Source organism: Chroicocephalus ridibundus, chromosome 7, assembly GCF_963924245.1.
Source record: "Chroicocephalus ridibundus chromosome 7, bChrRid1.1, whole genome shotgun sequence".
Classification (NCBI taxonomy): Eukaryota; Metazoa; Chordata; class Aves; order Charadriiformes; family Laridae; genus Chroicocephalus; species Chroicocephalus ridibundus.
The window spans coordinates 49,577,103-49,594,088 of NC_086290.1; the positions used below are offsets into that span (position 1 = coordinate 49,577,103).

The 16,986-nt window shown below is 40.8% G+C and overlaps 1 protein-coding gene across 3 annotated transcripts in view; it reads right to left on the minus strand.

The window, feature by feature from the left end:
* PITPNM3 (PITPNM family member 3) overlaps window positions 1-16,986 on the minus strand; it is a 92,815-nt gene that overhangs the window by 29,642 nt on the left and 46,187 nt on the right. For all 3 annotated transcript variants that reach the window (XM_063340611.1, XM_063340610.1, XM_063340609.1), the window contains 3 exons: window positions 10,019-10,095; window positions 7,564-7,799; window positions 1,383-1,572 (listed from right to left, as the gene is read on the minus strand). In XM_063340611.1, the coding sequence (XP_063196681.1) occupies window positions 1,383-1,572; window positions 7,564-7,799; window positions 10,019-10,095 (503 nt within the window). The remainder of the gene's footprint in view (window positions 1-1,382; window positions 1,573-7,563; window positions 7,800-10,018; window positions 10,096-16,986) is intronic.

Sequence of the window (16,986 nt, forward strand, 5' to 3'; positions counted from 1 at the left end):
ATATGGTATGTATTTTAGAAGCGCAGGACTTATTCGGAGGTAGAGTTGAGATTTCAATCTAAGGACCAAAGCAAAGCACTGTAGACAGCCCAGAGAAGTCACTTCCATTCTATCAGTGCCAATAATTGTTGACAGTGAAAATTCCATGGAGCATACAGAGGTCATACAGAGTTTTCCACACGAAATATTAATATATATGTTTGGAAAACACACCAAGGAGACTTCTTTGTAGCTTTGTCAAAGACAAAAAACGCAAATATTTTTCACAAATAGTTCTGTAACTGCTGCAATTCTTCTTTACATAACCTCACCTTTCATCATGTTCTGTCACTGCAGCTGGGATGATTTTATGCTTCAAGCATAAAAGCACTGTGGATATTAAAACTGGCTTCAAACCAAGTTTTAGTCTAAAAATACTGATATGCCACAGCATAATCTTATTACTGCTATGGAAAAGAATTTGTGTAATAAGACATGTGTTTTCCTTCAAAGATTACACTGTACTCTATATTAAATATTGTGGTTTTTTTTTTTTTTTTTTTACTTTTTCTGAAGTCTGGAGGTCACTATACTTTAAGGAAGTGCATGTTTCTGGCTACATAGAAGGCCCCATCACAAAATAATTTCAGTAACTCATACTGAAGTATGAGTTAGTATCAGTATCATATCTATCCTACGTGAAGCATGGAAGTACTGGGTTTTGTAGTCTAAAGATGGAGAAGCAGGAACAATAACTGTGACATGTCAGCCAGAAGTCATCTGCAGGTGACTTCACTGGGCAGTGGGTCACACCAGAAAAATGACACGACTTTCCCAAAGTTACTCAGGAAATCTGCAATACTGCTGGCAACTGAGTATTTGCCTTCTAAGTTTCTTTACTATCAGTTTTATTACTATCATGATGGAGGCAAAAAAGAAATACCAACAGTTAAACGTTGGATTCCTTATGCTTTTAGTCAGAGATGTCCCAACTTTTCTATCAGCTACAGCAGGTGTGTGAGGAACTCAGTAACACAGATTATCATTTCTCTTGGGCTCGCATGCTTGTTCACTGCTTGATATACCACACTTACTGTCCAACTAGGCTCTTATTCATTACCAGAGTTCGTAGTAAGACTTTAGGGGTCAAAATGCTTGTGGGAGAAGGTACAGTATTCTTCTACCAACTGAGTAAGTGCAGGTTAGATACTGCACAGGTTTCCAGAATTGTCTTTCTCATGCTGGGCACTGAGAAGGCATTTTGCATAGGTAATCCCATGCTAACATTCATTCATCCTATTTGCAGTATTGTCCCACGCTCGTAACTCAAAACCCTCAACACAATGTCTTAAAAAGAACAGCCTTGCTCCGAAGGAATTTGATATAAGAGAAAATATTCCTACCTGTCCATTAAAACCAGCCCCATCTGTAGATTTGAGAAATTCATTGTAAACTTGATTGGCTCTACTAATCACCATGGCAACTGCATCCTGGTACTGAGGGGATGAAACAGCCAGCAAGGGCAAAGCAGCCAGTGGGATGTGATCTTCACTGCTGCTGAGACAGCTCTCATCATAGCTGTAGGGATTTAGGCTAGAGAAGGACATGTCATCATCAGGAAAAATGCAAGAGGCAGCACACAGCATTAGAGAATGAACAGTTATTAAGAGAAACGGGTTGGGCTATTGCAGTTCACAATGACAGAATACAGGAAAGATCATTTTATCACAGAATTGAACAGCTTAAAAAAAAAAAAATCAAGGAGTTACTGCTTTATGTGAATGAGATTATGCTAGAAGGCATTTCTGTAATTAAACATGCTTGGTGCAATTTTTCCACATACAAGTAGGCATAATTTAGAACAGCAAAGAGATTATTCAGTTTCAGCTTCCCCCCCGTATAAGGGCTTACTATAGCAAAGAATGGGACTGAATCATCACAATGGAATTTTGTTTCCTAGAACACAAGCGTGACAGATGTATTCTTCAAAAGCATGTAAAAACATTCTTCACAGCGTCCCATCCTTTCAAAAAGCTGCACACATTCTGATATACGTAAATGTTTGCATAGTAACATTTTGTAAAGAGGAGGTGACCCGACTGAAAATGCAAGCTTAAACTTGATGTCAGCTTTATTTTAGCTCAGATGCGCACCCTGCAAGTTTCTCAGTAAATCTGCCAATCACGTCTTGACTGATTTTTGTTGATGAGTGGGTAAAACAGTTCACAGAGAGCCAAAGACACAAGGCACACCAGTGTGTGCCAGATTCTCTCACAGTAAGTTGACTGTCCTTCAGAGATTAAAGGAAAGTCAGAAGAATTTTGGATAATTTAGCTCATCCAAAGTTCACCTAAGGCTGCAGGCAGGCAACTTCAACACTATTTTGTATTCACTTTCTTTAGGAACTTGGCGGGCTACCACAATATTAAAAAGCAAGCTGCCTGAAATGCAATCAGTCTATGTTTTTGCTAAAACTTGCATCCTTGAGGCTATTACCAGGGTAATGGAAGAACAGAAGACTTGCAATGCTCAAGTATGGAGGCTGGTCTGTGTTCAGCCTCACGGGACGCTTCCACACTTGTCTCTTGCTGAAGGACTCCAACCATTTGTTATTTTTAATCCAAAGTAATATAACTCTTTCTGGGTCCTGCAGCTCAGCTAGTCTGCCAAGCTGTGTCAATTTACTAAGTAACACAGCTTCATTTTGCCAGCTGATTAGATCATCCAAATGCACAGCAGACATACAAATACTAAACTCTTCAATATGAAAAGCAAACCTTAAAACCCTACATAAAAAGGCCTCGTTTACTATAACAATTGGTAGACAAAACCTCAGAAAGGGAAAGGGAGAAACACAGGAGAAAAAATAATTACGAAGTTAATGTTTGAAATGGAAAAAAATACCTGCGTATGTTTTCATAATAAAAGCAAAATGCGAACAATATTCACAAGATAACTACACAAAACAGAGTCAGTGGAAAAATAAATAGTTGGGGTTTTTTTTGTGGCTAAAGGAATATAGATCAAACTGAAACTGAACAATTATTGTCTAGACAATTAATCACAGTTAATGGGTTTAGAAATGAGGGTTTGGGTTTTTTAATTACAATTTATTTTATTGTAAAGGTTGCAGTCACAGAGACCCCTGTTGTTACTGCAGATACAACACAAAGGGAAGAAAGATCTAGACCACTGAAAGAGCGTATGGGGAAGAGATGAAGATGTTTATCATAGGGGACGTGCCAAGTTATTAGTGCTGAAGCTGAGACAAACAGGTAAAATATCAGCGCTGGAGCTGAGAGGAGCACAAGTCTCATTGTCTTGATGCATTGGCAGGACGCTGAAGGAGATCCTTCCAAAGCACCAGCTTGAAAACATGACACTTCTGCCAGGAACGACTGGACCAGATGATCCTTGAGGTCCCTTCCAACATGGTATTCTATGATTCACTTGCACAAAGGCTGGAGATGGGGAGGGAAATCACAAGGAAGCAGCTGAAATCACTAAGTGTAAGAGCCTGGCAGATAAAGTTAGAACCTAACACCTCCCTGATAAAAGGCAGCAAACGACGAGGCTGCAAGGCAGAACTGGTCTTCCATGGTGGGTAAGAGCACACCTGGCTCCCAGGGGAGAAGTGACTGATGGCCTGGGGGCACTGGCCACCAGGGACAACTGAGACTGCACCATGGTGATGGGGGCTGAGGGGTTATTCAGCTTGTGGGGGGGAGCAGGGAGGAAAGGAGCAATGAGAGAATAAAAGCTTATTCTGAATGCAGAAAGCATCTGGCTAGATGCAAGTCAAGACAAAACACTGGTCTCCTCAAAACCTCCTCAGCTCAGCAGTCCCTGACCATGGCAGAGGTGAGAGGAGAAAGCAGAGGGGGAGATCACCCATATGGTAATGCTTGTACGGGTAACTGCCACACAATTTTTTGACATTTATGGTTTGGCTATCCGCACTCCATGCTGACAGTCCTAGGCACTTGCTATTGCTGCTTCTGAATGCCAGAATACGCATTTATTTCCTCCACTTTGACGATAAAAGAAAAACAAGGAACAGAAAATACTCAAATCATAATGACTGGATTTCTCCATACACTTTCTAATTAAATTATAAAAGTATTTTTAAAAATTGATTGGGAAAACTCAACACCAAGAGCATACATCGCAGGACTCACTACTGTGCAAGGAGCATGCAAGGGGCTGAGCACTCCAAAACTCATCCAACAAAACGCTTTCATCTCATTTGATTATTCATATGCTTACTTTCCCGCTTAAGTGTTTGCTTCATAAATGTTCCTAAATGTAACTTCTGTTTTGGCCTTTCTTTCCTTCTCTCTTCCCCTTCCCTCTCCACCAGAAAATCTGCAATTACTGATGTCCAGTTTGGCTAATATTGTAATTTAGGAGCTCTAGTTTGAGGTGTGAATCAAATGCTCATCAAATCATATGCTATAAAAGCATAACAGTTGATCCACTCTGGGAGATTTTTCTCCCTGAAAAGGGAAGAGCTGGCTCTCAAGTCATCTACCTGGAACAAGAACGTGCCTTAGTTTTAACCCTGATCTCTCCTTAGCAGCGAAGTCGGAGATAAGTGTCACAGGACATCAGTCATTCATTATAAATTTACACAGATTTCATAAACCGTGTTTTTCTGATTTATATGAGAGACATAGGAAACCGAAAGTGGTGGCAGTAGATGGCAGCACACCAGATTAAACAATCTGAAACTTTTACTAGATGGAGTTATTTTTCCCTGAAAGATCCCTTTCCTTTAAACCCCTATTGGTAAGGCAGGGATGAGAACCGCACAGGTGCATTCAGATGAAAAGTCCCAGTGGAATCCCTGTGAGCCCAGGCACTTGGCACACAGACACAGCATAATTCAAAACCTATGCCAAGGTAAGCAGAGGGTTGTACTACCCTGGCATGCACCATCCCTGCACATTCTGAAAATGGAGGATCCATTCAAACCAAACAAGAAATCTTGTGCTGCTGCTTAGTCAGTCGTCTGGCTCACCCTCGATGAAACATTGCAGTAATTAAAAACACACTTCCTCCCCCACAGTTTGCTAAATGGGATGTTTACCACAAGTTTATGTTCCACAACTGCATCCTGGAGTTCTGGCTGTGAAAGTTCTGGCGTGAAACTGCAGAAATGTGAGAGCAGGGAATCATCTCTCCTTTTGTACATCACAAGCAGCTCCACACAAGACCATACCAAGGCAATACCAATCTTACATCAGTGCTGGGAGTCTATAGGACATTCAAACATCCAGCTTGGCTATTTCCAGTCTGGCTGAATATCACGTGCTGCAACAAGAGGCAATCAAAAAACGGAGAAAGAAAGTGGGAGCTCTGTTCACTTGGGCTGCCAGCACACACTCTTCCTTCCACTCTACCAGCTCTTCTTCCAGACAGTTGAGACCTGCAGGCACTGTGTTATGGGATAACTAAGAGACATTACTGAGCCCTGTGTTAACCAATGGCCCGAACGGGCGCGGATGATCTCCCAAACACTCTTTGATGCTTCACCTCCTCTTCTACTGCCACTCCTCTTGCTTTGCAGGGCAGCGACTGGGACATACATATACTTCTCCTTTCCTGGGTGTTTCAATGTATCCCACTGTTGATATGAACAGTCAGACACACCTTCTGCCTGTCTGGTCTGCACCCTGCCACCTCTCCTTCCTCTACACTTGTCACACCTTTAAGTCCATCTGGTATTTCGGAACTTTGCTGTATTCTCCGTCTCTCCTCTCTAACTCTCATCTGGACAGCAGGCATCACCGTTCCCGCATCTGATGGTCCAAAACATGGTTGTAGAACTCCTCAACTCTTCTGCAGGGTTTTCTGCTCTACATGAGGTTCAAATGTAACCTTGGGCACTCTAAGCAACAGAAAGACTAGAAAAGCGATCATCACTTAGGGGAAGCCCCAGACAAAACCAAGAGAAGTTTATCTTTGTTTAGAAAAGAAGAAATCAAGCAAATCTGATTCTCTCTTCCCCATCACTACAGAGTTCACTAGTTATGCCTGGTTTACACTTGTAGAAGAGCTGAAGCAGAACCAAGAGCATGCATTTCTTTCTCCTTTATCATGCCATTTAAAATATTGACGTCAAGGAAAATATCACTAAGGAAAGAAACGTCACCTGAAAAGGTTTTCTCACTTAATGAGCAAATTTCAAGACTGAAAAAGCGGATGAGGAAGAGCAGCTATTGAAGTGGATACATCCAATGGAAAATTCCACTTGTGATTTCTAAATTCATTTCACTAGAGCCATGTCATTATCACGATGTGGAAGCCAATCATACAGCACTCAGTGGAGAGTTTGCTCACCACCGGCTAAAACTTTCATTCATTTAGCATGCAAGTAATGCTGCATGGAAAAGTTGTTTCAGTGAGGGAAAAAAATTAAGTTGGTGATGCTATTGCTTGTAAGGCTACCTGGCCATTGAACAGGCTTGGAATGAAAGCGTAACATCTCCTCAGTCATATAGCCTAAGATCAGCCTTTGTTCCTTGGTGTTAATAATCCAACAAAGAAATAGCCAGATCACTCTCCTTCCCTCACTAATCATCTCCTCTCGTGCTTAACAAGGTTCCAGTTGTCAGAGTAAAGTCTCAGCAAAGCTGTTTCCTTTACAGCTTTCATGATGCATGCAACCAGATCCTAGTTGTACTGCAAACTGACGCCAAAAGCACTGTTTCCTAGAGATGCATCTTTTGTAGCCCATTCAAGACACTTCTATACATGGCATTCTCATAGGTTAATGATGATAAATCAGTGGTCTACCACAAAACGCTGCACGACACAAAGCGCAGTAGCTGCTATTGGGAATGAACAATACTAAAGTTTTGTCATCTTAAAATGTAAAAACCATGTTCATTTGTAAATTCTCTCTTACCAAGAAGATGTGTTAAATCACTCCTGTTTTAGATAATTCTTTCTGTTCTCAGTTTTCAGTGCAAAGCAGAATTGACTCAGAATAGACTCAAATCAGTCTGAGTTTCTCAGTCATGCTTCACGATCTCCACTTTATTCCTAAACCAATGTTAGCAGTATGCCATTTTTGTTTCTAAAACAGGAAATACTAAAACTTTTAGGAAGGTTTTATATAACATCCTGTCCCTACAATGGCCAAATAATGAACAGATAATAAAAGACAAATGTCAGTGGCATATCTGCAGGCAGATCTAGCTGTTTCCATTTTAAAATAAGAGAAGAGTTGACTACTGTTTTTTTGGGGTCAGATTTGGGAGGGAAAGGAAAAGTTAACAGTTACCACAGTTTTCTTCTTCTGTCCAGATTTCTTCTGGATTTTTTTTTTCTTTTGGGTGCATGTGGACAATAGGCTGCAGTCCACCATGGATTTGGGTTTTCCGGTTGTGGTGTTTTTTGTGGAGTTTTTTTTTGAACAAATACATTCACTTAGAAAAGGATGAAAGATTGCCCCAAGTCTTACAGTAAGCAAAAAATTAAGAAGGATTCGCAACATTTCGTTATGAAAAAGACAGGTCACAGAAAGCCATTCAAAACTGCACTGCAAAGCCAAACATTAAAAAATGCAAATCAACTTACTTGGAAACAAGAGAGAAAGCTGCTGAACAGACTGCCGGGCAGGGAACAAGTCTGATTAAGATGTGGCCCAACGCAGCAGGGAAATGGGCGCGGGTCACTTTCTCAAACACAGAGCTGAAGGTGTTGATGTCTGCCAGCTTGCTGCTGTGGTCCCCACCTCCAGTGTCTAAGATGTTCCCCCCGTGTAGGATCAAAATTAGCACATGAGTTTTGCAGTTTTGGTGTTGAACTCCTTCCTGTGAGAAAAACAGGGAATAAGAAGGGAGGAAGCATTTTTACAGACAGTGTTGGTATACTTGTTGTGAATGTTCACAAGCAGTTAGCAGTGATTTTTTTTTTTTTCCTCCGACCCCCACTGTGATGTTCTTGTGATGTTTGCCTTGACTGGGGGGGGCGCGGTGTGTGTGTGTGTGTGTGCACCCCGTGTTCCATTTAATTCAAGTATGTCTGAACCAGGCAGAGCTCATGACATGTGCTCTGCCAGAAAACCCCTGCAGCACAGACGTAGATTTCAGATCAACAAAGATTATAAACAGCTTTGTGTACATCAAAAGCTATTTTAAATACATTGAGACTGAAGAAGAATTCCAACATCCACAGACAGCCTCAGCAAACGTCTTGTCTAAGTAATGTGAACAAGGCTGCTGCATTTATGGGAAAGGTCCTTAGTCAAATCATCACAGGTTCTAAAAAGATAAATTTCTCTGCCAATGAAAACATCCAGCAAAAGCAGACGATACAGTTATCTCACCTTTTTGAGAATGGCAACTTTTTATTAAAGTGAAAAATGGGGCAAACTTACACAGACATTTACTGAAAAGGTAAAAAAATGTGTCATTGCTGATATCCATAAACCTCTCAAATACATTTATGAATATGTGAATACGTGCCTACACAGACAATAATCTGTGTGCTCCATAGAATAAACAAGGTGTTATCTACTTGAGACTGGAAAAATATTTTGAATGTCTCAAAACTCCACTTTTTTTTCTTCTTTACCCCTTGAGAGTTATATACCCTCAAAGAGCTCAGTAATACTCTAAAGGATCAGGAGATTTTTTGGTTTTAAATCTTGACTGCCATTTTCTTCTTTGCTTTGGATTATATGATTCCTGGAGACTTCTAGTTCCTGACTAAATACGAACACAAAATAAAAATAACAGTAACATTTCTTGTATTTGTTGGAGGACTGTTAATTGCTAGATTGGGTGATTTACTGAGAATCAGGCAAAGTTCTGGACATTTTATTCTTAAATTCTGGCATTAAAGTCATGGTCTTCAACAGTAAATATAAAATGAGAAGAATTGCTCTGAGTTTAACAAGAATCATCAGAAAAGCTGACAAGTAAACACACACACATTTCAGGCTGTAGTTTAGTGAGGGATAAAGGTGGAAATGTTGTTGACATGGACAAAGCAAAGAAATTGGTAACTTTAGCACCTGTATAACGGTGACAGAGAAGTTGTTGAAAATGAGAGACTTCAACTTTGTTCCATAAAGCCAGTATCTCTGTTCGGACCATGATTCTTAGTATCCAGAAGAAGTATTCGTTGTGAAGTCATTTTGCTGACCTGTCTTATATCCGCTTAACTACTGGATCTTATAAGAATTTTTAAGGTTCCCCTTTTCCTTTCTCTAATTTAGAATTTCCCTCTCTATATGGTCCTGTTCCAGTTATTCAGAAGAGAAATTTGATTCCTTTTAAAAGCTAAGAGTAGCTCCTTTGACAGCCAATGCCAGCTTGTGAATAAGTGGCACTGCTCATGGGTTGGTAGAACTGGGAGCTTCAAAACAGAGTGAAAAATTCAAGCGGGTCAACACTGCTATAGTCACCGTCACGCAAAATCTCTCAGCTGGATTTAACTGATACCCTTTACAGGAGGACTCAAAAGGAATGAAATCAATTTGCCTCTCAGCAGTAGTTCAGCCGTGACTGAAACAAGGGGCTCAAGGGCCAATCAAAAGGACATCTGAAGTCAATCAAAGGCTGTCAACATTTTCAGGGGACTGTAGGATTGGAATTCTTAAAAAATGAAGAAGTACACATTTCCGTTGCCTGTCCTGAGTGTGGACAGAAGACCGTAATCAGTTAACTGGAAGGAACACAACTTGTGTAGATTCTTCGCTGCTTGTAAAAAAAAAAAAAGCAATTCTGTTACTATCAATTTCATGACTGCTGCTGAATCTGCTTCACAAAACCTGCATTTCCACTGAAGTACTAAGTAGACATAACAGTTTTTGTTCAGAGAACTGGGTCATATTTCCACCTAAGTTAATTATGCAATGTCTAAAAAGCTTGTGATGATTTTCAGTGATTGCATGTGCACGTACTGAATAAGGGAAAGACACACTAAGCCACCAAATGGATTTATAATTCCATAATACAACATGAGAGTATTTCTACATGTCTACTCCTTGGAAATCAGCACAGCTTATTTTGGAAAAAAATCTCACCTCATTGTCCTCCTGTATTTCAATACTGCCTTGTGCCGGGAACCTTTGTTTCTTTAAAGAGGATCTATATAATTCACCTGAAAGGAAAAGAGACATAATCGATCGTATAAATATTTGGCTGCCTCATATTTTACAGACATCTATGGAGGTAAGGCACATTTCTAGTTTCAAGACAGAAAGATCTGTTCACAGAAAATCCTGTGGACAAACAGAACAATAGATAAGTTTCATGCAGCCCTACATATTAGGGGCTCTTCCATTCTTAACAGCAACACTTAGAACAGGATTCAGGTCCTTATACAGAGGTATGTGGTACCAGTACTGCTGCTGTTGGTCATTTGTGCCTTTCTGGAGCAGCAGCAAAGGTCACCTGAGGTTCTGCATCATCTCTGCCCCTCCTATACGGATATCTTAGATACTCTGGTATGTCTTAAATAGCGCTAAACATCTATATATAGGCAAGTGAACTTTCTCCAAAGACCTTTCTCCGTAGACCTTTCTCCAAAGGATCCAGCTCTTCCACACACTTCTGTGACTACCTGGGAAACTCCCAGAGGTAACTGCAGTGCTCGATTACCAGGATGCAAAATAGGAGTAACAGATGATAGAGCCAAAGATAGTTTCTCCTCAAAAAGCCCTGTAACCTGAAAAATATGAAGTGCCATTGCAGAGAGGCTTTGCTAATACCTTTTCACAACAGGATCGTACATGTAACATCCTCTGTTATTTTATAATGAACACACAACGGAATTCCCTGCATTGACTTCACAGCATGACGAATGGACGAAACCAGGGCCACCACACAGACTCAAAGACCCACTTGTGACTACTTCTTAGGTAGACCGTCTGGACAGCAAACTGCTGTAAGTGGCGGAACATTCACAATATCAACTTTAAGACCATGAGACTGTCCACTGGCTGGCCTTGGGAAGCAAAACTTAAGAAGCATTTCTTTGTAGGGAGAGTGGTCAAACCCTGGAACAGGCTTCCTAGAGAGGTGGTTGATGCGCCACGTCTATCAGTGTTTAGGAGGCATCTGGACAATGCACTTAGTAATACGCCTTAACTTTTGGTCATCCCTGAAGCGGTCAGGCAGTTGAACTACATGGTTGTTGTAGGTCCCTTCCAACAGGAAAATACTCTATTCTACTCTATAAAACTTCTACAGCTGAATATGAAAAGGCTTGCCCTCTGAACAAATATTCTCTGTCCTTGAGGATAAAAAACATGATGATATAGCAGTATCCACTTTGGGTTTGTTTTTTTGCACTGTGTTTCTTCAGTCATTGAAGAGAATTGCTACAGGATCTTCATAATGCAGTCTTTTTTCTACAGCTGCATGTGATAGTTACCTAGGAAACAGCTGTAGGATGAAATTTGATTAGCACTGTTGTCAGCTTCACTATCACATTTATACATGGGGCCAATCTCTTCCTTACAAATTAAAGGAATGTTCCATACTCCTGTCTCTTATAGCACTTATGAGATGCCTACATCAGAAGAGAAGCAAAGCTTTGGTAAAAACACACCAAAGCCCACCTACTCACACTTTAGCTTACAGGGTTTTGCAATCAGATCCTGGAACACTGATTTCTCAGGTCAAGAGAATTTGCTGCTGTCTCTAAGAGATATTCTACTGGCCATTGTGCTTTGTTTGCAAACACAAGGACAAGAAAATGACTGCTAGTAGACAGCATGGATTTACAAAGGGAAAATCATGCCTAACCAACATGATAGCCTTCTGAGAGGAGACGACTGGCTTGATGGATGAAGGGAGAGCATTGGATGTCGTTTCTCTCAACCTTAGTAGGGCTTTCAACGCTGTCTCTCATAACATCCTCAGAGAAACTGAGAAAGTGCAGGCTACTTAAGGGGACAGTGAGATGGACTGAAAACTGGCTGAATCACCAGGTTTAAAGGGTTGTGATCAGCAGCACAAACTCTCCAGCTGGAAGACAGTGAATAGTGGTGTATCCCAAGGGGTCACTACTGATTCCAGTCCTGTTTAGCATCTTTATTAATGACCTAGATGATGGGACAGAGTGTACTTTCAGGAAGCTTGCAGACAATACAAAACTGTGGGGAGTAGCTGAAACACCAGATGGTTGTGCTGCTATTCAGAAGGATCTCAACAGGCTGGAGAAATGGGTCAAAAGGAATCTCATGAAGTTCAACCAACTGAAATGCAAAGTCCTGCCTCTGAGGAGGAATAACCCCACTTCACAGCACAGGATGGGGGCCAACCATCTGGAAAGCAGCTTTGCAGAAAAGGACCCGAGTATCCTGATGGACAACAAATTGACCTGGACCCAGCAATGTACCCTTGCAGCAAAGTGCTAACTGCACCCTGGACTGCATTAGGAAGAGCGTAGGTCAAGGGAGGTGATCATTCCCTTCTACTCAGCACTGCTGAGATGACATCTGCGCTTCTGTGTCCAGTTCTGGGCCCCTTAGTATAAGCAAGACATGGACTCACTGGACCACGACCAGCAAAGGGAGACAAAGATGATTAAGGGACAGGAGCACCTGACATGAGAAGAGGCTAGGAGACACAGGACCGTTTGTCCTTGAGAACAGACGACTTATGGTATGTGGGGGAAATCTCATCAATGTCTATCCCTGACATGAGCAAGTAAAGAAGATGGAACCAGAGTCCTCTTCACGACAGTCAGTGAAAGGACAAGAGACAACGTGCACAAAGTGAAATACAGGAAATTCCAGTTAAATACAGGAAAGAACTTTTTTACTGTGAGAGTGGTTAAACACTAGAATGGGTTGCCCAAACGAGTTATGGAGTCTCCATCCTCGGAGATATTCAAAACCCAACTGGATGCAGTCCTAAGCAATTTGCTCTAAATGACTCTACTTTGAGCAGAGGAGCTGGGCTATAAAATCTCCAGAAGTCCCTTCAAACCTCAGTCATTCTCTGAATTAGAAGACATTGGAACACAATTATTTAGGTTTTCTTGGCCTTCAAAACATAACAGTTCTTTAAAGATTAGTACCCGATGGCCACTGTAAGCCACAAACCAGATATTTGGTAGGATGCTCTCTTTGACTTTCTAGCAGTATTATGAAAACTCCAGTTTTACAGCACACAGCTGGCTTTTTTTAAAAGGCGTTAAAAAGAGAGTCGCAAAACTGAAATCTGATGGTTTTCCATTCAGAATTTAAAACACGTGTGATGTGACTGCTTCTGCCACCATCTCAGTTTCCTAGCAGTGACTTTTTACTTAAGACAGGAAACAGATAACATCTAAAAGTAAACCTGAGAAGAAGACTTTAACACCTAAACCATTGACAAATTGAGTTTATTTGTTTAGTTTGCTAGCAATCTATGAACCAACCAATACTGACCCATGCAAAACAAATCAGTTTCTTTTGAAATACAAACTCTAGTGATAACCAGACCAGTAGAGATACATTCTGCTTTATCTGCTCAATGTGCTCCAATTCATGAGTCTTCCCACTTATTTCACGATGCTTGCTTCTTTACCTTATATGCGATTGTTCTCCAGAATATTAATTTCCTTTTAAGACAGGGAATGTTAAAAAGCTACAAATTAGCTGTCATTTATTAAAACATGCGAAAATGGCAAAATTGCCACGATTTACTGCTGAGTCCAGTGTCTCAACCTCTCCCTAAATATAACCACTCTCACATAGTAAGACGCAACAGAGACCAGCAAAAGTTCTTTATGAGAACTATGACATGGTCAAACTATGCCAGTCTTTCGTTTAAAAGAAAAAAATTACGGGCTAAAAGTGCCAGGCTGTCTTTAGATAGCACCTTTTATTCCTATACCTCAGTGGACTTAAATAGAGAAATTAAATATTGCAACATCTCACTGAAGGGGAATTACTTCAGATGAAGTGATGAAGGTCAGTCCTTTGGGGAAGGACAATGTGCTTTTTCCTTCTTAGAGACAGCGGTGAAATTCCATACAAGATGTGAATCCTCCTATCTCTGTAGCACGTCCTCCTCTCTCTCATGGGGGGAGCAGGAAGCTTTGAAACCCTTCAGATTGTCAACACCAGAAATTTGCAGTTTAAAGCTTCAGCTGACTGCAGCGTTGCAGCCTTAAAATTCTAGTCATCTCACACGGGTTAGCTGTTCCGAGAAAAACTGGGAGGCCTTCCTCCCTCCATGACAGATGCATGTTTTAGGAGTGAATGAGAGAGGATTGCACTAAATAATAAAAGCAAAGTTCACTAACAGCTTTCTGGATTTAAACACATTTTCCTCTGTTTCTTTCAGCACCTCAGAAGAAAATAAATGCATCACACAGTGCTATAGATGACTCAGTTTACTTTTCTTTTTGGCATTCTGCGCTCATGCCCTGTTTGTGGTTCCGCTCCATTTGACGTATGTTTATAGGCAGCCTGCCAGACCCTGCCAGAGCGGACTGTAATTTTCACCTCACCAAGAACACTGATTAAGCAGGGTCTGGCCAGGTTATTCTAAAAGCACTGAATTTAGTCCAAAACATAGTTCAAACACTCTTGTACTCTTCTACGAGGACTGAGAGCTAATTCCACAGCAGATTCTACCACTATCATCCCTTGTAGCCACTAGAAATGTACTTAACCTCTGTGGCTACATTTCTCCATATTTAAAAGCCACGTAATTACTCTTGCCTTTCTGGCAGGCAAGGGTTCACAGGATTAGTCATTTAATACTTGTATAAAACAAAACAATACAACAACAAAAACCAAAACACCAGCAAACAAACCCAACAACAACACGCAGATTGAAAGCCTGAACTTCCACCAAATGCAACTGCTTTCTGGAAGTGTCTGCAATTTAACGCTGCTCCTAACTAAAAGTGTTGTTTCCAACAGCCTGTTCAGAAGACTCACTTTTTTCTGAAGGCCATCATATGAAAAAGTGTCAGTTTTTTAACACCTAAGCTCACAACAGAACCAGTACCGCAGAAACATTAGCTTTGTGTCACGAAAAATGATTTTTCAGGGCCATAAGGCACCACCTTACGGTGAACCACAATATTTATCTTTAAGAGAACACTGAAACAGGAAACCCGCGCTCCTCATCACATGCTCACAAACCTCTTTGGTCATCTATGGGCAACGCACTGGGCAAAACACTTCCTGGGATTACTTGTGAGCCGTTCCTTTGAAAATCTTGTTTAAAGATATGCTTTTAAAAGCGGAGAGGTTGGTTTCTTTTTCCCTAATGCATCAAATCCCAGGTTGCAGGATAGTTCCTTGCTTCACACACACACAAATGTCAATAGATAACTGGACACCAGGATTCTAGTCATTGTTTTAATCACAATTTCTATTCTAATGTTAAAGTAGCCCTCTATCATAAAGCTGGGTTTCTTTCAAAACTGCTTTCTCACTTCGGCTGAGAGAAACAAAGAAAAAAGCACAATATCAACTTGCAGTATTAGAGATTATAGAAACGATGACGCACAGATCAGTCTATGGAAGCATACAAGGTATCCTTTTCTTTAAGACTTTCCAATGTGCACAGTTCAACTGTCTTCTGAACACTCCTACACTGCCAAAAGTTCAGGCTGCAGAAATGTTAGAACCTATAGTGTCTTGTTTTGAAAAACTACACCTAGAAGTACAGTTTTAACATAAAAAGAATGAGAACATCTGAAAAGGAAAAAAGAAAAAGAAAAAAAAAAGAAAGGAAATAAAAAGGCAAGGGGAGCCAGGTGGTTTTTTTTTTTCTGATTTGCAGCACCAGTGAGGAATTTCAATGGATAGATCTTCAGCATTGTGCTGCCCAAAGAAACAAACCTGCCTGAATTCAAAGCAGTGCCACAGTGGGGGAGGACAGGAGGCTGTGCGTCAGCATGTGGCATGTGTAAGGGGATCAACACATGCCTTTATTTCAAGAGCTGTGCGGATCATATACTTTGGGAGATAATCAGATGTTGGGTCTACATAGGTTCAGCTTTATTGTTTAGGTTAAATACCAGAGACTTAAATAACTGGGGGACCTTCTCTGTCACGATGACAATATAAAGGGTAAGACTATTCAGCAGCTAAAGCTCTGTAGGAGACACGGACAGCATGACCTACTACAGAAAATTACAGAAATTTAATTAGGCACTGAAATGAAACTGATTACAGAGAAATTATGTGGTTTACTATTTACTGGAAGGGCTTTAATGAGGTAAAATAATAACATGGTTTTGCTGGACTGAACCTCTCTGATGACATTATCAACACTTTACAGATTTTTCCAGCTGTCTTGATTCATACCATCATTATACCAATTTATGCTAATTGTATCATTACGTAAATTACAGTAACAAAAAAGGTACTCAAATCCCATACAGAGTCGGAAACCGGTGGGTTGTAATAGCTTACATTGTACCAGCTAGCAGTGCAGTCAGGAAAGGTCAGGGTGGAATAAGATTAAAAACTTTCTGTTCATTTGTTTCATCTTGTTTTTTAATTAACCTGCAAACACATCATCTACAGAGTCCGCTAGGCTTCTCAAGTCTCGAGAGGAGACATAGGAAAAGGAGAATATGCTGAAGTCCCATTGCCCAAGAAGGTCAGGTCCTCTGCATGCACCCAGACTAACTGGTCAGTCATGGGTAGGTGGTAGTAGTGGCAATTTTATAACTGTTCAATTTCCCATTTCCTCCCCAGGGTAATTTCTCAACATTTTAATATAAGATCTGCTCAGGAGTTGTAATTCAGGCTTTGACAAAGCTGTGTGTCTATAGCCTTGCCTGAAATAACTCATTGCCCAAACAGTCTCTTCATGTGAAGTACATCAGGTCTCAAGATCAGCCATCAGCATGACGGGAGAGCCAGGTGAAAGGAAAAGCTCAGTGATTCAACACCCCAAATCAGCCATGAAAAGCATCAGTTCATTCTGTGGCAAGAAAGTAAGTAAATAAGTACCCTGAATCTAGGAGAAAAGAATTCGCACCATCATTCCCAAAATTCTACAGTTCAAACCTGTACTAAGGATCAAG